The sequence below is a fragment of the Eutrigla gurnardus genome, assembly GCF_963514095.1.
Source record: "Eutrigla gurnardus genome assembly, chromosome: 2".
In the NCBI taxonomy this organism is placed as follows: domain Eukaryota; kingdom Metazoa; phylum Chordata; class Actinopteri; order Perciformes; family Triglidae; genus Eutrigla; species Eutrigla gurnardus.
In genome coordinates, this window is record NC_139916.1 from 23,181,371 (window position 1) to 23,207,053 (window position 25,683).

At 42.4% G+C, this 25,683-nt stretch overlaps 1 protein-coding gene across 1 annotated transcript in view; it reads left to right on the plus strand.

Annotated features, from left to right (window-relative positions):
• phactr3b (phosphatase and actin regulator 3b) overlaps positions 1 to 25,481 on the plus strand; it is a 48,199-nt gene extending 22,718 nt beyond the window's left edge. The window contains exons 7-13 of the mRNA XM_084030880.1: positions 403 to 593; positions 1,728 to 1,881; positions 21,286 to 21,341; positions 22,706 to 22,767; positions 22,989 to 23,129; positions 23,817 to 23,893; positions 24,585 to 25,481. Coding sequence (XP_083887006.1) covers positions 403 to 593; positions 1,728 to 1,881; positions 21,286 to 21,341; positions 22,706 to 22,767; positions 22,989 to 23,129; positions 23,817 to 23,893; positions 24,585 to 24,600 — 697 coding nt within the window. The 3' untranslated portion in view covers positions 24,601 to 25,481. The remainder of the gene's footprint in view (positions 1 to 402; positions 594 to 1,727; positions 1,882 to 21,285; positions 21,342 to 22,705; positions 22,768 to 22,988; positions 23,130 to 23,816; positions 23,894 to 24,584) is intronic.
• The last annotated feature ends 202 nt before the right edge of the window (positions 25,482 to 25,683 follow it).

Genomic DNA, 25,683 nt, shown 5'->3' on the forward strand with positions numbered 1-25,683 from the left:
AAGTCACAATCGGCTACACAACTGAAGAGAATCTATTATGCTATGAAATAGTAAATACTTAATAAATAGAGTAATGAAAAACAAAGCGTGCATTATAATGCATGTTTCAATGAGTTCAACCGTGGGTATATTTTAACATTCAAATCACCCAAACATTCATCATCCTGGAAATCACCATGGCAACACACCGTCCTCGTCTTATACACGACTCTTGGTCGATGTCGTAGCTGATCAGAAACCCACAGACTCATACATCTATCTACTCACCATCTAGTCTGCGTTACACAAACGTTTGCAGCGCTATAATCCACCCCTTCCCACCAATCAGAACTGAGAATTCAGAGTGGCCATAGGGCAATGAAGTTGTCACTGACAGGTTTGTCTTGTGGTATGTGAGCTCAGTTTCCAGACGAAGGACGGGCGCTCCTCTCTGAAACGCCGGATGGATGGCCGCCTGTCCCGCACGGCCAGCACAGAGCGGGAGCCCGCCGGGGAGTCAGAGGGCAAGAAGGAGTCTGACGAGAACAAAGAGAACTGGCGTCTGGACGAGTACTTGAACGACCAGGACAGTTGGAACGACTCCGTCATCTCCGGTAGGTCTGCTGACAATACACACATATTTGCTCTGCCATTATCTGCCGCTTAATGTAGGAAGCCAACAAAATCTGGGCAAAGCTGTCAGTGGATAATGAAGCGGCATAATCTCTGCCCATGTTTGTTTACAGTGAGAGCATGACAGGGAGATTTTCAGTGATGACGGATTGCAGACTAACCCGTGTAAAGTTTCGGCGGCCCGTCAACATCTGCTCTGGTGGCCTAATTCTTGGCCATTCATGTGGGTCGCTGGTGCACGGCCGCCAGCGTTTAACATGTCTGTGACCCTGCAGGGAAAGAATAGGCCTGGTAGACTGTGGAGTTATGATGGGCGTGCACGCCAGCAGGATGAGTGTGAAGCAAATGTCTGATTGCTGCAGAAATATGAATGAAAATCTTGTGAATTTCCAAGATTTAAGTTCATCTATAAAAAGAATGATCTTTTGAACCTAAACTATTCATCAGCTATGCAACATCTGGAACTATCCCTACAGACTGCTCATAAAGGCGCCCCCGCTAAATACTGACCTGAGTAGGATGTATTCATTCAGTGTTTTGTTCATTCATATACATTTTTTTCTTGTTGAGTTTGAAAATTGTCTGTGAGAAATTTGTTAAACAGAGTGGTTTAATTAATTCATGATTCAAAGTTGTACACAAGACACATGAAAAGGAGGTGAACATTCGTATGATGCATGAATAACTTTAAACACAATACATAAGAAAGTTACTGTTACTGCTGTTTTTACTGCTCTGATTACGCTGTAATTCTTTTGTTGTTTATTCTGTACACACAACATCTGTTACTTCCTGAGGCTTCTTCCTTCTTTGCCCTTGGGAAAGATTTTCTCAGGGAGTTTTTCCTTCTGATGGAGGGTCAGAAGATGTCTCATGCTGTACAGATTGTAAAGCCCTATAAAGCCAGAGCCAAATTTATGATTTTGCGCTTAATAAATTGACTTGAATACTTTAACACTTGAAGTAAGGATGTAGACATGTATTTAATTAAAAAGGTCTTAGGTCTTATGAGGACGCACAAAAGCACACCGTGCGGTGATTAGCATCAGTTCTGCGGGTTTAGCTGGAAAACCTCTGTGGCATTAGTGACCTTAATCTGTGCTCCAAAACGACAGGAACCCTCCCACGCAGGATGAGGAAGGAGCTGCTGGCCGTGAAGCTTCGGAACCGCCCCAGCAAGCAGGAGCTGGAGGACCGCAACATCTTCCCCGTCCGCAGCGACCAGGAGCGGCAGGAGATCCGGCAGCAGATAGAGACGAAGCTGGCCAAGTGAGTCGCTCTGTGTGGACCCAGATCAGCCTGCCATCAGCTCCCCTCCATCAGCCCCACCCAACCCCACCCTCCTCTGCCTCATGTATGTCCATTGCATCATTCAACGTCACTGTTGTCTACACTTTGGCTGCTTGTGTTTCACCGTCCCCTAACAAAAAAAACGAAGTTTGGGAATATTAATCTGATATTTCATGGGCAGAGATGCTGCCGAGGGTAAATCCACCTAAACTCAGTTTACCAACCATTTTAACAGACCACCTGCCTACTGCTGTGCCGAATTTGTGGTTTCTAGGGCACAGCTTTTGTTTTTGGTCTCAATGCTTGATGGTACTAGAATGTCTCATTGTCAGGCCGGGATGTATTTGGTTGGATTTTACCTCGTCTGGCATAGCCTGACTCATGTCCACAGTGCTGTCAGCAGGAAGGTCTGACTCCACAGTATCATTATGGCTTGTTTGTATATATTTAAACCAATCACAGTGGTCTTGGATGACGCTAAGCCCGAGATGCAGCAACGGCGCCTTTGCAACATAGATTGCATTCTCTGGTCATAGACTGTATCTAGGAAGTGGATTTAATCACCTCGACGTCACCTGTTGGTTTGTAGACTGCTGCTTTGAAGCCTCGAAGTCGGCATTTTGGCCGTCACCATCTTGTTTTTATGCAACCATACGTGACAAAGGAGGGTGGAGTCCAACCGAATGCTGAATAACAATAAGACGACCAAGATGTCACAAATAACTTCCATGAAGTGAAAACACGTTGAAAGGGTTACTTATAAGTGGATATCTCCCAGAAGGAAGAGCGCCGTGGTAACCAACAAAGCCAGGAAAGAGAAAACTTGTAAACATTGATGCAAACAGTACTTTTTTTTAATGAAAATTGAAAAATAAAAGGAAATGCATTCAACATGTAAAGGATACCCACAGTGAGTTTTGGTGAGAAAGAGTGAATGTAAATCCAACTTTTGTTTGTGTACAAGAAAATGACACAGTTGGTCTGCTACTTTCCTATAAATGCATTGTGTGCATTACATCAGCCTGTCACACTCTCACACTTCATTGTACCATCTCTAAACCCTCTTGACAACGGCCTCGAGTAGTGAGGCGCAAATTGCAGAAAATGTTACCATGAATTGGTTTGAATTGTTACAACGGAGATCCTTGTTCTTCCCCGTTCCGCAGCTTTTCTGGGTCAAGCAGTGGTTTTTGGAGTGTGGAACAGGATTTGTTGAAAGGCAGAGGAGGAATGCAACAGAGAACATAATCGTATTTGTCGTGTTATGTAAAAGGCCATAGGCTGGTGTTATGCTGACTTTAATAGGATTAACAGTGAAATGAGGTTTGTTTTTTAGTGCATAATACAGTGGCAGGGTGTGCTAGGCTCATGCAATGCTTCACTCACTTGTGCTACCAGTACTTTCTGGTCGTTTCCCACTGCGACCCCTCTGTGGAGGCGGGATCCTCAATTGTACAGCATAGTCTTGCAAACTGCCATTTAAAAAAACAAATCTGGGTCGAGTGAATACGTAAATCGCAGTCGCTATTGACGGTAATCTATTTAAAATGTGCCGTGACGATGTACCAAAAACAATATGGCTGCCTTCTGATGCATGCTGTGGGTGCAGGACGGTGTAACAGCAGCTCTCATGACAGTGGGTTCACTTTTAGGTGCTGAAGCTGCTTTTGTAGCTGTTTGCCCTCTGTAGACTATTAACACATTTAGTTGTTTTTCATACCTTTGTTAAAACAGGCAGCTGTGATAGGAGCCTGTTAGCGAGATGTTCACACTTCACCGCGTCCCAAATGCTGCCGAGTGCTTCAATCTGACACTCAGTGTTGCTGAAATTAAGCTCAAAATAGCCGCTAAGCTTTTTGAGCTTAATTCAGCTTGTTAGAAGAGACAGTGAATGGAAGTCATCGCGTCAGTAACATCTGTTTGTATGCATATTCATATTTATACAAATATCATGAGAATGTCATAAACACGTTTAGGTTGCAGTTAGAATAAAAGCTATGGTTGCTGCTTGTTTTAATATTCTTAATAAAACAAAGAATCATAAGTCTCAATGCAGTACTGTGGGTATATAAAAAATATGCAGAAAACATTTTATTTCTCATTTATTTCTACCTTTATAATGTTTTACAGACATTTCCTTTGTCCAAACAAACACGTGACGTTGACTTTCTCAGGGCTCCACGTTTTCATCCACTTAAACTGATCCCAGGCCCATTTTATCGGCTCATGTGATTTGCCTGGGAGTGTGCCACCGCGGGTCCTGCAGAGGTGTCAGATTCGTCACCCAGAAATCAAAGTAATTTCTTTCTATATCAGGCTTTAATCAGTTTGTCTTCTATCGGCCATGGAGCAGCTCCAGAAAGTGAAATAACATCACAGATGGTTTCTTTCATTGGGTCATTCGTGCTCACACACATTTAGGCTGAATGAGGATTGTCAGTCGAGTTGAAGGGGAGTAAAACGTACAATACTTACCTAAATGTAATGGAGTAGAAGTATAGAGTCACAGAAAATGGAAATGCATGTCTAAAGTACGTCAAAACTGTATGTAAGTACCACACTACAGTACAGTCAGTGTCACTTTTCACCTCTGCATTCATATAACATATCTTCAAGATATCGTGCTATAAAGTTGTAAATATTTTATTTCAGTCATACCACAAAAAGTAACTTCATCATTTAATGACATAAACGCAAATGTATTGTATCCATCTATTCATTTATTATAATTAAACTCTAGAAAACTAGAATATTATATTTAGCAATGATCTATACGTATCATGATACTGGGGTTAAGATTCTATGTTTTTAAAATATTGATATAGTATTAAGAAGTCACTGCCCACAATTTGAGTGAAATCATTTTTACTTTTTGTGAATTAAAGAATCTATACATTATGTTTTGAATCAGTATTACAAAACATAATATCACGCTACTCACTGCAATATTCAAGTGGCACAACTTTTTTTTCTTTTTCTTATGCAGAATTGCTCAGAAGGAGAGAATGAGAACAGCTTGACGGAAGCTAAACTTATAGATGTAAATGGATTATGGATTATGAATCACAATCTGATAAATATTTCCTCACTAGCAGCAAAACCAACAGCTGTTTCCTTGATATCTGAAATAATACTCCTGAAGAAATGCAGTCTGAACCCCCGGCAGATTGGACCCCTGTGTGTCCTGGGTGTGGTTCTGTTACATACCCGGTGCCGTCACAGGTCAAAGCAGCTAATTAGAGACATGAAGACTTTGAAGTGAGAGCGAAGGAGAGCTGGTTTCCGATCCGGTCCGACCACACAGGGAGGGAAAGAGAGCAGCCAGTGTTTGATGAGCCCTAGTTAATTCACAGCTAAGCCTTTTGCCCCCTACTTTGTAACTTAACTGTGAGAGATGAGTAAGGCAGGGTGACATTCACACAGGCTAAATAAACACTTCCAACGAGCTTCTTCCAGCCTGGCATCGTGCTTCTCCACGTGCCTTGTTCTTTCCCTACGCCCTCACCCAAGGCATTTCACAGCTGCGCGTCAATCTGGACAGTCAGAGTAGCCACGCGTGCGTCTGATGTATGTGACGTTATCGTGTGCACATGGACGAATTCCAACGGGTGGTTGCGGAATAGCAAAAGGCCTTATGCAGCATCAACTTAAACAATGATCTTCTCTACATAGCGGAGAGGCTGCTGGAGGCACTTGTCCTGTAGTCTGTAGGGGGCATTATAGTGAGACCAAGCTATGTCCTGACACAATAATATGCTTATGTAAACTGATTACGCTTGCATAATAAAAACAGGAAGTGATCAATTATGTGTCATGGGGTGTGACAGTGGGATGCTAGCATCTGGACAGTATGTACACCCGGCGCTGAGGCCCACCCGACAGAGGTCAGAGCAGCGTTTCTGAGCCGGTACCCTGATGGTCATTTAGTTCACTCAATGTGTTACATTACTGCAGTGATGACGCCACCCTGTTGCCCTGAGTGACTCCCTTCAATACCAACACACAACACTAGTTTATTATCAGCCCATCACACATACACAATCCCTCACACAGTGTTACTACATCGGCCACCTAGTTGCATAACCCTCTACCATGTTTACCACAATTGTTTTATTTTTGAGATGTTTGTTTGTTTATGTTATATCCATATTCAATATTCAATTAATATTAATTTGTCAAGGTTAGGTAAAACTTTAAAATGAATTAAAATAATGCTCCTGCTAGCACAAATTCCAGTTAGAAATTCCGTTCTTGTAAGGGACTATTTTTCCAGGCGTAATAGCATTCAGCCCAACGGCCGTCTTGGCTTTGTTGTGATTGACAGCTCAGAGGGCGGAACCAAAGTATAAAGGAGGTCAACGATTGGCTTAGTTACCCTGCAAGCTTGTCTGAATTGAAGGCTCATGCTGATACGGCTCAACAGTCATCAAACCAACATTGAGTGAATCTCATTCAAGCTTGCTTATCTCACTGCTCACTGGTTCCAAAGTTCAATCAGAGCCACAACTTTTAGCCAATGGGATGAAGCCTAGGGATCATGTGTCCTTGTGCCCGAGAGTGTGCTTGTTATTGCGGTCGGCGTATGCAGAAATGAGACTCTCTTGAACTTGATATTACTGGCTAGCTCCACCTGGGCCAGCCAGACATTATGACCATATTATGGTCCTTTAAATACCCCCTTAAGCACAACATGTATTAATCCGCTGTTGACCATAGTCCCCAACAAACAAGATAACAGTGCCCAGCTGTTTTAAACAATGAAATAAAGAAGGCTAGAAAAATTGAAAAGTGTTGATCGACGGAAGAGCCAATTGTTGTTTTTATTTATTTTATTTTAATTTTATTATTTCGTTCATTTAGAATGAACAATGCACGATACGTATATCGCACCAGATGTAGCTAAAAGTTCATTTTCATCTGTAGCCCCTTGGCGGAAGTTCCTGCGATAAAAGATCAGTTGTAGCAAAACTTTACACTTTTCTAAAAAGCACATGATTAAACACCAAATCAGATTTGCTGACTATAATAAAAAGTAGAATACCACTAGCCTGAGGAAATCTTCCTCTGTGAATGAAATGATCTTCCTAGCCTTTTTAACAGCAACATCTGTTCTAGATGTCCCAATAATTGAAAATGTGCCATTACTTAACTGTTAAAGTAAAAATATGGCCAATGTTGAATAAAATCTTTGAAATGAATGAACCACAAAGTTATTTTCTGCATTTTCTTTGTTCGAGTATCGATTCGTGACCCAAATACCAAAGCACCCAAGAATTGATTGCCTTGCGTTTTGTAGTGCTGTCCTAATGTTTCGTGAGAATGATCATACCCGATGGAGACTCAAAGTATCCCACAATTCATATTGAAAAGTAGTGTTATGTGGGTATTTATTTTGGGTGGTCCACCAGCCACCGTTGATCTGAATGTTTTAATTGTGCGTCAGCAGTGACGAGACAGCACAGAGAAAATGACCTGATTAGTGTCTGCAAGTTTTTTCATTTTGCCAATGACCTCACGATATAGTCCTCTACCTTGAACTCCCTGGAAACTGAGTCGTGCTGAGTGATTTCAGACACAACCACGATTCTGTCCCACAGGTGTCCCATGCTAACAGAGAAGGCAGGGTCTTGTGTGAATGTCACCGTGGGGCCGGGTCCTGTGCCAGACTGTGCTTGAAGTCTGGCTCCGCTCTCTCAGGTGCTCGGCTCTGTGACTGACGGCATCACTGGCTGGTCAAACAAGAGTGGTGGAGGTGAACTGACTCAGAGCTGTGGACAGCTGAGGCATGCCGTTGTTTAGGGAGACGGCGCCACGTGCTCGTCTACCAGCGTCCCTGGACATGACGAGCCCCTCCCGGCAGCTCACACAGCAACAAGGGAAGCTGAAGGGACCCTCTACCGTGCATCCATCCTGTACCAGTGATTGTGTGCATGCTGGATGAATCATGCCGAATCTGTCACGCTGAATGTAACAGAGCAGTGTTTGTGGCCGTGGCTAGCACACTGTGTCCTTTCTGAAGCGTCCGTGGCAGGGTTTGAGTGCCGTGAAGGGCCTTGGGCAGCGCAGCTGTTTGTACATCAGGAACAGAACAGCCTTTATCACAAACAGAGAACAATCGGCCATTTTTACCTTGAACCTATGTAGAGCAGCACCAATCATGCCCGGCAACATGATGCCGAGGCATTCGACCCACTTACCAGACAACACTGGGGGGGAATTCATGTTTTTTTTTGTTTGTTTTCTTTTATCATTACTTTTACTTTCCGTTTTAAAGTTTGTTGCTGGAGCAGCTGACAGTAGCACAAAACAGACTACAGTCTGTTGCAGGCCACATTTTGTCTTGGTTCAAAGCTGACATCCATAGAGGGTTTGGTGTCATTTTGAACCGCAGCATCTGCAGATTAAATCTATACCTGATATGTAACTATCAGGTGGAAACCTGATAATCAAAACCAGCTCCGAAAGGTGAAGCCAAGACAGAAGTGCCTTAAATGTGCTTTCTTTCTAATGGCCACCAGGAGGCGGTTGCAAAAAATACACCAATTGTATAGAATTCTATGATGTAATGACCCTACTTCTCACTTGATTTATTCTCCCAGTTAACATAGTAAATATGAGCTTAGGGTCTAAATTGCATCCACTTGTGTGTGATCCAGTAAAGGAAATCTCTGTTTTCTTTATCTTCACTGCCATCTTTACTGTGGAGGGAGCCGTGAGGGACAACTGAAAGAGATTAAAATGTTAGTTTGGGATTGGGAGAGAGGAGAGAGACGCCTGGCATAAATCTGCACTCTAATGGGGGCCATTTTTTCTAACTTTAGTTTTTGGCATTGGATGAGTACAATTTCAGCATTTACAAGGTTCCGCAGAACCTGCTGGACAGATGTGTTTTTGGCAAAGGAACTTAAAATTGAAACCCTTTACATACGTTCAGTACAGTGTTATATGAAGATGCTTTTAAAAATACAAATTAAAAGTGGAGGAAAATATTGAAAAGAAATAAGTTACAATATAGCATTTTTAAATGCAGAAATGTATCATAGTGATGCAAACTGACTGAGCACAAACCCCAAGTACCCCCAAGTACCACGATGTGCAGTAAAGCTCTACAGATTCTCACAAAGTGTACATTTCCACATTGCTGCACTGCAGTGACGTTCATGGATGATCTAGAATACACACACTGTCTACCTGAAGAGCACAGGACACAAGGGAACAAAAAGAGACGGTGACTTCAACCTTGTAAAATACACATTTATATCATCATGCATATGAGCATATTCAGAAAACCCTTTTTTTCAGTTTCAGATTTTCTTGCATCTACTTGGATAGATTAATTTGTAAACTGACAAACTAAACAAAGGCTGCTGTCTTCTTACACAGACACTTTGTGGAAACATCATTGTGCAATGCTCTCTTCATTAGTGCTGTGATGCAACACGTCCACCGATGTATATGGCATGTTGCATTGATTTACAGTACTTAAGCGAGGCGCTCTGCAGCAGAATGCAGAGCAGCGGGCCGGCCCAGGATAGCGGAAGGGAACCCTCTGTTTCTAAATATAGCTGGCACTGGCGAAATGCTGCAGCAGCAGCCATAATCAATGCACTATGTACGTCACAGCCCAGCTTGCCTTCCCTCCGCCTCAGCGCCCGCTGATGGAGAGAATGTATTTTCTCTCTCCCCATCCCCTCTGATTGAACTCTCCCCACATCCCTGCGGGCCTCTTCTGGAAAGAATGGACACTGCAATGACAACTCCGTCTCTGTCCCCTGTTACATGCTTTCATGCAGGCATCCTCAGCTCGTGTCCTCAGCTGAGGACATTGTTATATAAACGTGACCATGTGAAGACCTTCCTTTTATAACACAGTTGAGATTTTGCTGCATCCCAGCTGATCTCTGGGAAGTAGTGAGAGGGTGGCGATCATGCGTCTGCTGACTTAGTAAAAACCCCTCAAGCATCAATGCCCTTAAATTCCAGTAGGAACGTGTGGCTTCCACTTTTCAGAGGGCAACTTATTCAAACCCATTGTTTGTTACCTTCTGTTTTGTCATGTGATGGCCAGTAATCTAAAAGTAGGATATGCAGATGTAATGAATGTATTTAAAGATTGGGTTGGTAACATTGGAGAAACCAGTTTGGTAGATTCTAAAACCCAGCTTAGACTTGCCAACTCATTTCCAATGAAAGTAGTAGAAGAACAAAAGACACGCCGGAGTAAAGATGGCATCCAAGAAGAGCAAGACACAAATAGTTTACATGAGATCATACAGTATGTGTGAACCAAAACCATGAAGAGAAATAATTGAACCCAGCGGTGTCGGTGGGGCCGTTTGGGAAAGGGCTTTAGCCAGATAAGCTTGTTTGAAGATCGGTCTTGAAGTTGAAGCCATTTACAGCTGACTGATACAACGAGATTATGAAAATCATGTTCATGAATTAGACACTACAATTTGGTTTTATTTGAATTTCTCCTTCGACTCTTTGCAGTTTAAATGTGCTCTTAGTTTAACCCCTTTGTCCATGCTCATTAAGGTGTAACTCCACAAGATTATTTCTATCACCGGGGAACTAAATATAAACTGTAGACCTAAAAACTCCCGTCAGCAGATGGAGAGAGGAGCAATTGTGAAGGAAGAGAAAGGCAGAGGAAGGAAGACACGAGCAGAGAAGGTGAACTCAGGGGGCCTACTCAGTATTTGCCACAGTCCTAAGAGCCCTGGAGGAACCAATAATTGGATATTTGTGGCACATAGACCAATTTATGCTGACACCACAACCCACTGCGTGAAGCAGAACAGAGCAACGCACCACAGCTGCTGTCCAGGGCTGCTATAAATACCTCACCACACAGCAGCTGACTGCAAGACGGCAATATTAGCATTTAGAAATCCCAGTGCTTAAGCTGGGTTCTAAACTGCAGACTGTTCTCGCAGCACACACAAGGATTTGGCCAAAATGTAGCATGCAGCATGTAAATAAAAGAGCTAATTCTACAGTATGCCAAAGATACCCGGATGTCTTAATGTCTTGCATGACAGCATCAGACCCGTCTACCTTGCCTACTGTATCCCACAATGCAAAGCACTGGAACGGCACAGTATGACGGGCCAATCAAGCTTTACTGGCCCGCCAATCACTTCTGTTTACAAATAAATAAAATGTAAAAACCCAAGAAAAAAAACAGACATTCTTCCACAATAAACCCTAAATGCTTTCGCACTGTGACAAATACATGAATAACTGCTAACAGCAAGCAGCAGCAAGTTATGGAGACCATCAGGGTTAAAGTGAGAAATATACACAAATCTATTGGATTGCAATTCATTCCCAACATGCTGATCAGAGTAATCACAGTCAGCACCTCTTGCTCTCCCCTTACACGTGCACAGGCATGCAGGGAGTTACTATGGATACGTGCACGTTCTCTGTCGCTCATAGCACCCTCGATCTAACTCATCAAGACTAGTGCAGGGGGCTGTAACATCCAAAATCTTAGGTGGTGTAGAATGGCAGGAGATTTGTTTTCATTAACAAACATCACTTTCCCTCATATTTGGTCTTTGAGCTTCATTATCCTATATTTTGAAGAAAATATGTGTAATATCTGGAGTGTATGTCAGAAATGTTCCCAGTAAACACAACTAAGCAAAAAGATAAAAAGGGGTCCAATGGGTCAGGGGAAATGTCCCTTATCTGAACAACGTGGCCCCCTGAACAATGAGACCTGATCTATGGTCACAGCCAAAAAAACAACCTGTGTGTGTGTGTGTGTGTGTGTGTGTGTGTGTGTGTGTGTGTGTGTGTGTGTGTGTGTGTGTGTGTGTGTGTGTGTGTGTGTGTGTATGTGTACTCTAAACTTTCAAATTCAGCCTTGGTGTTTAAGTCTTATCCTTCTGGAGTCACTCTAAACTCTCAACTATTAGAGTCTGTGGAAAAATCATTGTATGAGCTGAGACAGTTGTTCAGCCAATGAGTACTCCACTAGAGCCAGAAAGAAATATAACTGTCACAGCTAAAGGAGCTGTGAGGCTACATTGATCATTTCAGGAAAGAATGTTCTCCCTGTGTGTCGTCGGGCCCTTTAATCCATTCTCAATTCATTTTTTCCTTTAAAATGATAATTCTATGAACAGCATTCAACACAATAGCAGTTTCCAGGCAACCAAGGCTGTCGGATGGCAGCCGGCTGCTCTTCTTTATTGAACTGCAGAGAATATTTTCAGTTTCATAATCCCTTTCACCCACAATGAAATATTAATGTATGCCCTGGTCGGGTTTCCCTCCATTTATTCCCCCTCCTGCGGGGAAGAAAACTCAGCTAGGTCAGTGATCGCTTTGATAAAATCTAGAAGTGTCTTGAGTACTCAGCTTTCGCAACAGTACAGAGCGCAGTCATGTCTGGTACAACAAAGACTTGGCCTACTTGAAGCATAAAATTGGATTAATTAAAGTGTAATTGATGCAGAAACCAGGCCCGGTAGTGCCAGCAGTATGAGACCGACAGTCCAAACAAAGTCACAGACGGACAGTTTTTCTTTTATATAATCCATGTTTTTGTGTTTGACCTGCAAAAGGTAATGGTTTTATTAACTAGGGCATATTTTCTGATAAAAAGTGTAGCGAGTGTCCTCTGGTTACTTTGGGGAAAGATGGAAGCTGTTAAACTACGTTATAACAATGTTATAAGGAAACACAAAATTAACATACAAAAATTAATATGACAACCAGCTAATAGTAACAAATTATAAGCAAAGAATGTGAGTGTGTGATGTGTTGCTGAAAACTGCCAACCGTTTTTTTTTTTTTTTTTTTTTTTAAAGCTTGGCTTCTTATATTAAAATATAAAACGGTTCTCGTTAAAACAAGAAAATGTTCCACAAGAAACTTCTGTTGCGATGCCACAGATCGCTTTATCTTTCATATTAGCACACTTCATGACACAAAATTATTTTTGCCTCATTAAAACAAGAAACATTTATATTTATAATCTAGTTAAACCATGGAAGATGAAATGTTAACTCATTGTCATAATCTCACTTTGGTTAATACAAATATTTACAAAGGAAATTACTGTGGATGATGTATACATACTAGGGCTGTCAAAAGATAGATTTTTTTAATCGCGATTAATCGCATTTTGTCCATAGTTAACTCGCAATTAATCGCAAATTAATCGCATTTTTTGGCACATTTTTTTTTCTTCTAAATGTACCTTAATGTATTTTTTTCATATTCTTAATACTTTTAACAACATAAGGCAACTATACTTGATTCATGAAAATGTTTATTTAACACTTCAAATATCCCCTTACCAAAACATGGGATCAAAACAGGGTTATAAGAATATATCACAAACAGTTAAAGTGAACATGTCACAGGAGATAGTGTAACAGGAGATAAGTACAGTTAGGATATAAGTGCATTGGCTTGCAAGTGATATCTCAGACTGGACGTACTTCTATGGTAGCTCATTTCATACCCACAGTACGCGCAGATGACTTTGGTCTTATCGACTGAACCATCTGGCAGTCTTTTGAAGGTGAACAGCTTTTCACATAAGGTGCGTGTCCACAGGCAGCGGTGTTTCCCCGCGTCCCATTCATTGTCTATGTGAAAAGCCGTGCAATGCATTCCGGTAGCGTCGCGGCGAATGTCGAGAGACGGCGCGTGAGTTGGCCGCTCCTCATTTGCCTTGAAGTCGAATCTACTTTATGCTAATCAGAGGCGCCGGGCTCGACTCGCCGCCTCGGGAACGCTCGCAAAAATGTGTTGTTTGAAGGAGAGCGCCTGTCAATCATCCTCTAGTGGCAGCCCACCAAGCCTGCAATACTGGGAAGCGGCGCGTCCACTCGCGTTTAAAATCGCCCCTGCGGACACGTACCTATAGACAATGAATGGGACGCGGGGAAACACCGCTGCATGTGGAAACGTACCTTCCCTCTGGATCAAGACTACAGGTGCCACCGACGGCCATAAATCATACAATGCGCGTTTTTTTTTTTTAAATACCGAGCGTTAATCGCGCGTTAAAAAAATTAACGCCGTTAAGAGGATGTTGCGTTAACGCGTTATTAACGCGTTAACTTTGACAGCCCTAATACATACATATCATTTTCAAAAGAAAACCTTTTTTACAGCCATCCAAACTTTCTATTTCATTATATTTGACGCTATAGAAATGTGGTGTGACATCATGATTTACAGCATTGATAGACAGCTGATCTGAGTGAAGTGGTTGCGGAGCCAGAGGCTCGGGAATTGTGGGACCTGTATATAATGGTTTGTAAAGTCAGTGACCCTGTCGCTATAGCTACCTCAGCAACACGTCTACTGAGAGAGTAACCTTAGCCAGCGCTGTTGGACCGTTGTGTGTGTAATATAACATTCTGTTTGATCATAAATGTACTGGAGATATTGTGGATGTTGTTGCGTCTTTAACGTCTACCATTGTGCATGCATGTGTGCAAATAGCACGTTGCCAGTGATTGTCACTCTAAGGTGCTGTTATTTGCTACAAATTTCACCTTTAAAACATAAGAGCAGTGTTCAATATTGCTGAATGTCAGCGTATTGAAAGCCTTCTGACTGTCCCACTTCCACCCACTGGGTGTGAGAACACGTCCACAGGGTTAAAAAAAGGAAGACGGTGTGTCGTTGTTGCCTCTGTGGTTTCACATGAGGACGGTTTCTCCCAGGAAGTGCCTCTCCGGTTTCTATTTGTGCCTTTATAGCGAGCGGCATCACGGGCGGGCATCAATCCAATTACAGGACTGGAGTTGGCAGATATTCTAAAGCAGTTGGAGAGACGTAGGCGCCGGATGACACGGCCTGCACATACTGTATATGGCATGAAGTGAAATCCTCAAATTGCATGTTGTTACCACTGTACACCATCTCTGTCCCACATGCAGTAATTAACGTTATACAATGGCTTTATTTCGAGGTATCGAGCTGCAAGTACCCTCTAATTGAAATGTCAAAAGTCTCAAAGCCTCAGCACCCACTCGCTGAGCAGCGGTAGTTTTTTTCCCTCCTTTCTTACCCCATGCCAGGTTTGGGTTAGATCATCAGGGATCGGGGGACGTGACCTGTGACATATATAGCAATATATTTGTTCCCTTATCCCCCTCGGCTATCCCTATCTCTACAGAGATATAGTGGGGTGTGCATTTGCTCTCCCAGTCTGGCATTCGTCCATCTCCAGCACTGATCCTGGCCTCCCAGTCGACTGTAAGAGTTTGTTCATTATGCAAACAGAATCAGATTGATTTTTAAATAGGTTACATCTGCCATGTTGGCTAATGGATGTCCATTGTTTAAGGAAGTCAATGTTTGTTCAGTTGTTTCCGTGACAGTTAGTGTACTTTGACAACTCCGACGTAGATCTTTTGATGTCGAAATGTCTCCACTATGATTGGATGGGTCGCCATGATTTTCATTCATGCTCACCGAAGGATGCATTTTGAATCTTGTTTGGTGATCCTCTTCATTATCAGGTCGACATTATATTTTTGTCCACTAAGAACAATGTCGCCTATCAGCTTCAGCTGTACTTAAACATTCTCACACCAATGCGTCACATAATGCAGCTTGATAAGTGGCACCAAGCTTCCAGCTACCTCTCGCGTCCGTTTTGCATGTGTCAGTGGCGGCGTGTCAATACATGCTCGCTACACGTGTAGCGCCACGTCAAAATACTTTCGTCTTCATCCATATTGTTTAGGAAATTAAAAGGTTTTTGAAACGCAACGCAATGCTGAAACAATATATCCTGCAGTCCTAGTGAGCATGTTAGCATGCCGGCATTAGCACTTACATTGAAGCATTGCGGTACCTAAATGCAGCCTCACAGAGCTGCTATCACGGCTGTAGAGTTTGTGTCATTTTATAATTGGTAGACTTTTAAGACCCTGCGCATAATGATGCTTTAGCTTACAGAGCCACTTGAAGTTTCTTTGGTGTTAAAGTTCGTGGCTTATGTGCAGTAACCTACAGTGTCTGAAGCAGGGCCGTGCTATTTGAAGTTGCCTCCGCCACACTGTGCTCCCAGCGGGATGTTCAAGAGCCAGACACGATCAACCGCTTGATCCACAGACCTGCGCTACTGGGCAAAGCCTCGGAGACAAACAACCGGCGTGATAAAGAATTGATTCTTGGTTTCATGTCTGAGTCTTTGAATGTGTCCCATTCATCTATCATCAATAGCACAGCGCACCTCTGATCGCGGGGAGTTTTAAAGGGCAGTTGGAACGCTCTTTAAAAGCTCAGAGTGGTTTACGGAGCTTTTTCACGACTTGAAATTTAATAACGTGCAGTAGAGTGTTAGACAACGTTTTCCTCAGAGCAAGTCTTTCATATTTCTGTCACCTAGTAACAGTGGAAGACATCCAGGTCGACACTAAAACACAACCACGTCTCTAACCAAGTTACATAAATGTTGAGCTCCTGCTAAATGGACCTGCATTTATTCCTTTAATGGTAGGCTACCATTAAAGAGGGTTCCTTTAATTATTCCTGGCAACTTACCCCCCAAATTGCAGCCAGGCTTCCCGGACTCACTCAGACTCCACAGCCGACCCCGGCTCTCCTGTCCTCGGGCTGTGGGACCGAGGGGAAGAAGCGCGGGATTAGGACACACCTCAGTGGGCAGTAGCAGGCCACTGCTCGGCCCGTGGCGCCTGACTCATCCCATTCTCCTCCACTTTCCATGGGCTGACATTCCCATCAGCACCTGCTCTTACAGGCAGCTCATTGCTTTGACATGCTGGTGAGTTCTCCAACAAACAAGGAACTTTTACCTCTGACCAAGCCGAGTGGGTGAGTACTTGTGAAGCGCAGCTCGCTGCAGGAGGCTGTGACTAAAGGCCCGCTAGGATTGTTGGGCAAAATAGAAATGGGCTGACTCACTCTAGCTTTTAAGGTATTTAGATTGTAGTTTGTGCATTTTGTCCAAAGCGCCTAAATTCTCTAATGTATCTGATGCATCTTTTTGGTACTTTTAAGAGGATCGCTGCAGGAGAATTGATTCCCCTCTGTGAACTGAGGCAAATGCTATTGACCTGAAATGTTTTCCGCTGCAGACCACACTTCCTTCTATGGCTCCGCTCCATTTAGCACATTCTCCCCACGGCTTCCAATATTGCCATGTCTGTGGACCTGCTTTGCTAAGCCCTCGGAGGTCCCAGTTACAGCTGAAGCTATCACAGGACAAGAGGCTTATTTTAGACAGAGACACCCCACTGTGGGTTTCCTGTATCTGTGTCTAATGAGTTTCACCATTGCCCCGCCCTTTTAAGAGACTAGCGGCAGGTCCTGAGTTACTTAACTCCAATAGAAGTGAAGTTGAACACAGATTAAGATAGATTATTTCACCCCATAGTTACTAAAGTAATGAAATATGTCTTCTGAATGCATTGAAACTTAATTATTTCAGAAAAACTAATCCAGAGAAAATTACCTTGTTCAAGACCTTTCTCTTTCTCAGCAACACATTACATTAACATTTAGGTCATTTAGCAGACGCTTTTGTCCAAAGCGACTTACAATAAGTACATTTGTCAAAAGAAGGAAACAAAGAAACCACAACGTATCATTGCCGATAAAGTAAGAGCTAAAAACACATCTCGCAAGATCTGGACACTAACATTTGTGAACGCCCCAACAAACATAGCTGTTAGCTATGTAAATATCCAATGTTAGAAAAAGAAAACAGAAATACATGATGCAAATGTAACCCAATCAGCTTACTTCCATCCAAACAATGTTTACAATACTGATGAGAATGTGCCATGACCCCGCCCACTTAGGAAACAGGAAGTGTACACCCTTTCAAACCATTAACAGAGCTTATAATGTGGCATCTCTGCTTGAGTATCTTCATTGTAATTTGTGCAGACTGGTGCCATACAGCCTGTCATTATTTTCAGGGCTGTGGACAAAATGTTGCCGCTTTTTTAATTTTTTTATTGTCGTTGCCACAGTCTGAGCTTAACTGATTGAAAGCTCTCAGCCCGATTGGAGGCCTTTGGCATTAAAAATTTGCTGATGCTTGAGTCTGATCGGATACTTGTATTCAGCTAAAAGACACAGCTGCACACTCAACCGTAACCTGAAAATGAGATCAGACCTATAGAACCTATTTTACCTTGAAAAATGTATTGAAAAAGTAAATACATACTTATCCACAAAAGATATGAGTTAATTCAGTATGCATGTGGCACATCAAACTAACAGATGAAGCTATTATATTTGACATCTTTAATGTGATATGAAGGGAAGATTAACTGGGAGTCTCTTGGTGTTGTTGGAACTACAGAAGCACTCATACGACTAACAAATGTGCAGAAATGTGAAGGCACAAAAACCAGCCTATTTGCATTTCGGCCCACAGAACATTAATTAGTGACAGCTGATATGTGATATATGATATAGCCTGTATATGACAAGATGGGGTAGTCGTCATGATGTCCCTCGTGGACTACGATTTTGAGGCCTTGAGTTTGGCATTTTGGCTGTCGCCATCTTGGAATTTTTGCAACCAGTGAACGGAAGTGACCGTAATCCGAGGGTCAACTTTACAGCTAAGTGTTAAAGTAATCTTAGTAGCTAATTGCATTGGTAGGGTCGTAGCGAGGCCACGGGAGTGATGCTGTGGTAGCGACCTGTCACTCACTTGGTAGCCCCGCCCTGAAGCATACCCTGCTTTATGGTCTATTTGACTCTAACTGGACCATAATTTACTAAATGGACATCATGCTGTATTGAAGAAGACTTCTTCAAAAACTAGAGATTGAGACCATAAATTAATGTTTACAACATTTACTGAGATAATAAATCCAGTGAGAAGCAGCATCATTTTCTCATAGACTTCTATGCAAACTTCTTTTTGCAATCAGAGGGGTTTGTTGCCTTGTTCGCATGTTCAATTTCAGGTATTCTGCTAATCAACAGTTACATATATTAAGCAAAATGCAGGATTTTAGATATTCAAACAAAAATTTGCTTGACACGTTTTATGAGGAGGGAAATGCATTTCGACAATGACCTCAAGGACGAATGTAAAAACTCAACAGTTTTCTTTAATGTTCATGTAGCCTCAATCTTTCTAACCATAACCTGTTGTTACCATACAGTAACCATACCGTAACGTTGACATTCTCTGTAGTTTTGTATCGTCTATTGATGCACATAACAAAGGACCTGAATAAAATAGTTCTGATTATACATAGAAAATAGCCAGAAAAGTGTTTGTTGTCGTGGTTTGAAAGTCTAGACTTATTTATCCAGCCTACTGAAAGTCATTCTAAAGCATAGATGGCAAAATCCCCATCACATTTATTCTCACTAGACCTGGGAAGAGCAATTGCAGGGGGGACAAAAAGTACTTCAGGGATCATTTTGACAATTTACAGATGATGCCAGCTTGCACTGCTGTGAACCCTGTGAACCTGCTCAATAATTAGGAGAATGAGGGGTTGTCTTGCTCTGAAAAAGACATGGTGTTCCCAGTAAATGCAATGTTCCTTTCTCTGTCAGCACGTCAAGCTCCTGAGCTGGTCAGAACAACATCTGATCTCATTTTCTGCTCGCCCAGTCTGTTGTGCAGCGTCCCTGCTGGTGGTGTGAATCATATTTTCATCTCCCAGCACTTAGAGTGTGAATACATTGTGGTCTGACCCATTTCTGGTTGATTAGAATAGTGGATTTAATTATAAGCTTGCACCGATTTTAAGTAAAGTCGTGACTGATTTTCTTTATTAACCATGTAGATTCAGGGAGAAGTGAAGTTTTTTTTTCTGTGCACTCATCCTGAGTTCAGTAAGACTTTTCATATCATGTCAGTGACTCTAAACTAGTTACATATGAGGCCGCCTGATAAAGCTACTTGTTTTTCCTTTGGGTAACTGGACAGCTTGTTAATTCTGCCCTACAATTCCAAAAGAGTATAAGTTGAGAAAACACAGTAAACACGGTTATTTTACACCGTTTTAGAATGATTACTAAATAAATGCGGCGTTTACTAAATAAATGTTTTGCTTCCTCGTCCATTTGAATTAGTTTGTTTTTGGAAATCATAACGTATTATATAGATTTTTTGTTTCTTTCCAAATACACAGAGCCTTGTTTTGGTAAATCAAAACATTTATAATGCCATAATGTCATGTATATTTCCTGTGAGGCATTATATGGGTTTTCCTTTTGGAATCTCAGGCGTTCTTGACAACTGCGAGGCAAATTTAGTGTCAGTGAGTGTGTTGGGGGTGAGGTGTGGATTTATCTTGGAAAGTCATGTGAGGAATCCTAAAATGTGTGTGATGTGGAATGCTGACAAACACCCCCCCCCCCCCTTCTGGTTAGACATGTAGGATGCTTATGTTAAATATCAGCTATCAGCGGCCTTTGACTCTTTGTTTCCATGTCATCTGGGTCCACATGACTGCACCTATGTCACCATGTTACATTCAACACAGTGTAGCCCTTGTAAATGCTGCAATGATTAGTTGATATTAATAGATTCATAAATCATCAATGATTCAAGTCATCAAAGAAATATGCAGAAACATTTTTGTTGCTTTTTTGCTTCTAAATATTATATCGTATGGGTTTGAACTTCTCTGACAAATGAAGCAATTTGAAGACTATTCACCATTTGCTGATATTTGCAGACTGAGCATTTAAACAAAACAACAACATTTCGGCTCTGAAAGCATCTTCAGTTCTCTATAACATAATCACACCTATAATATATCTGCATTATAAGGATTGATAGAATGGGGAAATGTGACTTTAGATCTGCCTTTAGTTAGTATCACACTTGTATTATTATTAGTATAATGCGGGTCCTACCACGGTATTGCACAGCTCCCTTTGCTTTGGTGTGCGTGTGCGCGCGCGCGTGCGTGCATGCATGGGGAATCTCCTTCCCGGTCCCTCCCCCTTCCACGAGTGCTCTGCGTGTGCTAAAGAGGAGGCAGGCTCGCTCCATCCTCCACACTCCGCCGGGACTACAACCAACGCGCCTCTCTCTCAACTCCCAGACTCACCAAAACCAAGTCTGCGCAAAACTCTTCCCCCTTTTCTTCTTCTTCGAACTGGCTCTGACGCGCGATTTTCATACGCGCAGTGTTAATTTTTCCCGATGTGGAGCCTTACATGTTCTAATGAAATAAGCCGCTTTTTGGACTCGAGGTGGGACGCGGTGTTCGCTTTTTGGATGTGCAGGTCTTGGCGCTCTGCGCATCGGCTCACGCATCCAAAGCGCAAGTGGTAGTGAACAGACTTCGAGCCAGGAGGAGGTCGAGGGGAGGACGCCCGCCAGCGTGCGGCGTTGTGGGGGGCAACGATGGTCCAGAACGTAATCCTGGTGTTTTTCCGCAGGAGACTGAGCCAGAGGCCGGCGGTGGAGGAGCTGGAGAGCCGGAACATCTTAAAGCGTAAGTTCAACCCTCGATAGAGGTTTAGGAAGTCAGTTAATATCTGATCATCAAAACAAAAAAAACACTTGTTCATCAGATATGAGTTTATGTTTACTTTATTGTTTTGGGTTTTAAAACATATTTCTAAACCAGATTATTAATGTGGCATTTCAAAATAAGACGTGAACACAATTTTCCTCACTGTTATTATTTCAGTTAGTTATTATGTTTTTTTTTTACAGTGGAAATCATTAGTCTGTTAATCAATTGGTGGATGACAGAAAATTATCAACTTTTAATAATTAGTTAATAGCTTCAAGCGAAACCTCCAAATATTATGTTGAGGTTGAAGTGTGAGGATTTCCCAGCTTTGTTGTGTTTTATATGGTTGTAAATTCAATGTATTCGGGTTCGGGACAGTTGCTCAGACAAAATGATTCAGGGGAAACAGATGGATGTATTTTTTGACAAGAATCAATTGAAAATCTGCAGATAAATCAATAATATAAATATTTTTTTACACAATTGCAAGAAAAATATTCAAATATGAACTGTTCATCACGAACAAATTACAATTCCTGATCAAAACCCCCAATATGACATTGTGATATTTTGTGGGACATGAGATCCCTGTGCGGAGCTGACAATTTGAATCTATTAAATTACTTTGCTTGTGTTGGCCGAAGGCGTTATATTATAACACTTGTGGCAAACTATGAAACTGGACAGATTATGAAACGGCCATGTGAGGAAAGAAGTCTCGCATTTGTAGTGAACTGCGTCTCCGGGGTTGAGACGGGCCACCTGTGAGCTCTGAGCAGCTGTTAGTTTCATCGCTGACCCCGTCTCTCTGCACAGGAACAAGTGTTGGAGCTAGACGCCGCCCTCTGCAAACGGGAAACACGAACCCCAACCTTTTAATCACCAAACCACAAATTAAAAGCTTTTGGTGAAAATGCATGCAAGTAAATCACCCGTGGAGTGAAATATACTCAGACGGCGGCCGGTGCCAGCTTGTTTTGAATGAAAAAAATGAATGGACATCTAGTGATCTTTCTGCTCTATCTAATGAAGATAATCCCTATTAGTGCTGTAATCTGCCTGTATCCTGATGTCTATCTCACATCAGCAGCGACACACAGAAGTCTAGTCAGTCCCATCAGCACATTTGCAGACCGGCTCATGTGGGCTATTGATTGTGATGAGGATCACACACATTAGCTCTGTTAATCACCGACTTCATCACCTGTCCAGTCTCATGACATCATCGGCGACCGTGTACTTAGTTGACATGTGTTGGACTCAGCGTCCCCAAACGGCCTAAATATTTAGTGGAATTAAAGTCATGTGACTAAATGATTTTGACCTTCTCGTGTCCACAGAAAGAAATGACCAGACGGAACAGGAGGAGAGGAGGGAAATCAAACAGCGGCTGAACAGAAAGGTAGGCGGCTGGAGTGATCCGACCAGTTTGCTGAAATTTCTTCAATTTAATCCCACATTTGGGCAACACGCCAGCCCACACGGGGACTGTCAACCTGTCAAAACAGAACCTTAATACCAGACCTGCTGTGGTTTTTAGTATTGAGTTTCTATCAACAATCTCTTTGGCGATTGAATGCCTCGATAAGCCGGGGAGAGCTGACGTTTATCCTTATTTTCCAGCTGAACCAGCGGCCGACGGTGGACGAGCTGCGGGACAGAAAGATCCTCATTCGTTTCAGTGACTATGTGGAAGTGGCCAAAGCTCAGGACTACGACAGGCGAGCTGACAAGCCCTGGACCAGACTGTCAGCTGCTGACAAGGTAGCTGAAAAACAGGACAGCAACATTGGCCTGTAAATATAAAAAAAATTAGTGCAACAAAATGTTGTGAAATTGATCTCTGTCAGGATCTCTCCAGGGTTTTTTTTAAGGTCTGCAAAGGTCTTAAAAATGATTGAATTTCATCTAAAAGGCCCAAAAAAATATTAAAAAGTTTCATTCTTTCAGTTTCAGTCAGCATTGACAAACAGTGTTGCACTTAAATTACTTTCTTTAAACAAATCACCCTTTAATCCGTCCGTCTAGGATATACCACATTTCTGCATCCAGGTTGCATTAGTTTAACTGAGTATATCATTAGGAATTGATATATTAATCAATAATTCAAGGTCATATTGTCCCTCCTGGTTTTTCATCACACATTGACTGGAATGATTATGAAACAGGTGGTAAAGTGTTTTTAATGTGGTATTAGATGTAACGTGGTGAACCCTGCAGAAACCCTGTCTATCACGATCAATAACACTGATAAAAGCCTCCTGGTTAAATCATATTTGCAGCACTCTACATCATCATCACCACAGTTAGGCTTATGTAATCTGCACCTAAACAACAGATGCTTCTCCATTTTGTAAACATCCTCGTTTTGAGCTTCACCACCTGAGCGGCCGCGTGGAAGCACGAAGGGAAACACCTGGGCTCACGCTTCATGTTGCTTTTGTTCTGCAGGCGGCGATACGGAAGGAGCTGAACGAGTTCAAAAGTAATGAGATGGAAGTTCACACTTCGAGCAAGCATCTGACGAGGTCGGTTTGAGCGACTTTTATTTTTCCCTTTTGTTTATGTATTTTTGTGACGATCGTGGCCGGAGGCTTTCTGTTTGTCCGTCATATCTGAACGCCTCGAGGGAATTACTTCATATTTGTCAAATCCTCTTGGACTCTTGAATGAACTGATTAGATTATAGTGGTCAAAGGTCACTGTGGCGTCACACAAATGTCTCATCGGATCAGAAGATAAAGTGATGACATGTTGGTCAGACATGGCTGTTGAAGTACAACATGACTGGTTGGCGGTAGTTGTAGTTAGTGGCTCTTTTTTCTCTGCTTCATTGTTGGCGGATGATTTGTGAGAGGGTCGGTGTGACATTGTGCAAAGACTCAAAGGTGCATTAGCCACCGGTTTCACACCAATGGGTGCACACCCTGCAGAGTAGGGCTTAAATTTAGCTGCAGCCAGGCCCCTTGAGATGAGAGAGTTGCACCCTTTTGCACCACCTCTCCACTAGAATGAATGTCCGTATATATTTAGCTTACGTTTTGCTTATATCGAGACTGTGTGTAGCTATAAAAAAAACCCTGAATTAGCCAGGGTTGTGCTTATACAATACCATGTCTTTGAGGAGAGGCTTTTAAATGCACTACCGTTGGGCTAATAATAGGACTTTTGATTGATGAAACCCCAGTATGTGAATAGTTTCTTTTCCCCCCCTTGCAGGTTCCACCGGCCATAGCAAGGTTTCTTCTGTGAAGAGTTGCTGATACATGGTACATGACCTTGCACGGAGTCTTCCAGCGCACTGGCCCACAGTTAGTGGGTGCCCTGGTGTTTGTGTCCAGCGAACCTTGGAGGCTATGTCTCTAGAAATAGACGCCGCGGACGCACGCAGCAAGCTCCACTTGTGCTCAGAGGAACATCTCCTGAACCCTCACATCACCTTGTCAGAGGAGCGGGGGGGAAGAATCAAGGTCATGTATTCGCCATAGACAAGCAGAGACTCTTTTTTTTGTTTGTTTTGTTTTTGTAAACAGACTTTTTTGAAAGACGTCCTTTTTTTGGTGCCACAGTGGGGAAATGTGCATGTGACCGAGTCGACCAGTCCCACTCCAGTATCAGTAGTCACATCCCCGAGCTGTGTCTGAGTCTCACCGATTCAGATGTTTCATATCAACAGTTTAAACAGAGACCTTGTCTGTGTAAAAGACAAAATTCCCTTTGTAAGCACTATTTATTGTCTGCACAATACAGGTTTTCAATTTGTAACAAACTTTGTCCTGATTTTGATTTTAATATCATGGCGGCACGGAAATGTATGGTATTTAAAATTGTCCTCTCTAAGTAAGCAGATAATACCATTGTAATGAGGTTGACCTTAATGCATCAGATCATGCAGCTAAGTGCTTCTTCTCGTCACGTTGTGTGTTATTCTCTCATAAATGAGGACAGGTCCTATTTTCTAGGGCATCAAGCAGGTGAGTGAGGTTAAAACAAGTCCACCTGACTGCATTTGTCCAATTTGGATCAAGTTGTTGATCTAATAGCTGTTTGTGCTGCTTCGTCCCACTGGTATGAGAAAAAACAAGCCATTGGTTCTGATTCACTGCAAACCCATTAAAATGATGATGATGATGCACTCTGCACTCATTGGAGGCGATTCAAAAGCTGTGGAAATCTCTTACCTGATATGAAATGTGGAAAAAAAAGAGAAGCAACTCGGCATGTTCAGATAGCTTCTTTTGTGACATCAACATGTACGTATGTGAGTCTGTGCTGGCGCCGGTGGAGGAACAGATGGCGGCTCCTGTTAATACACTGT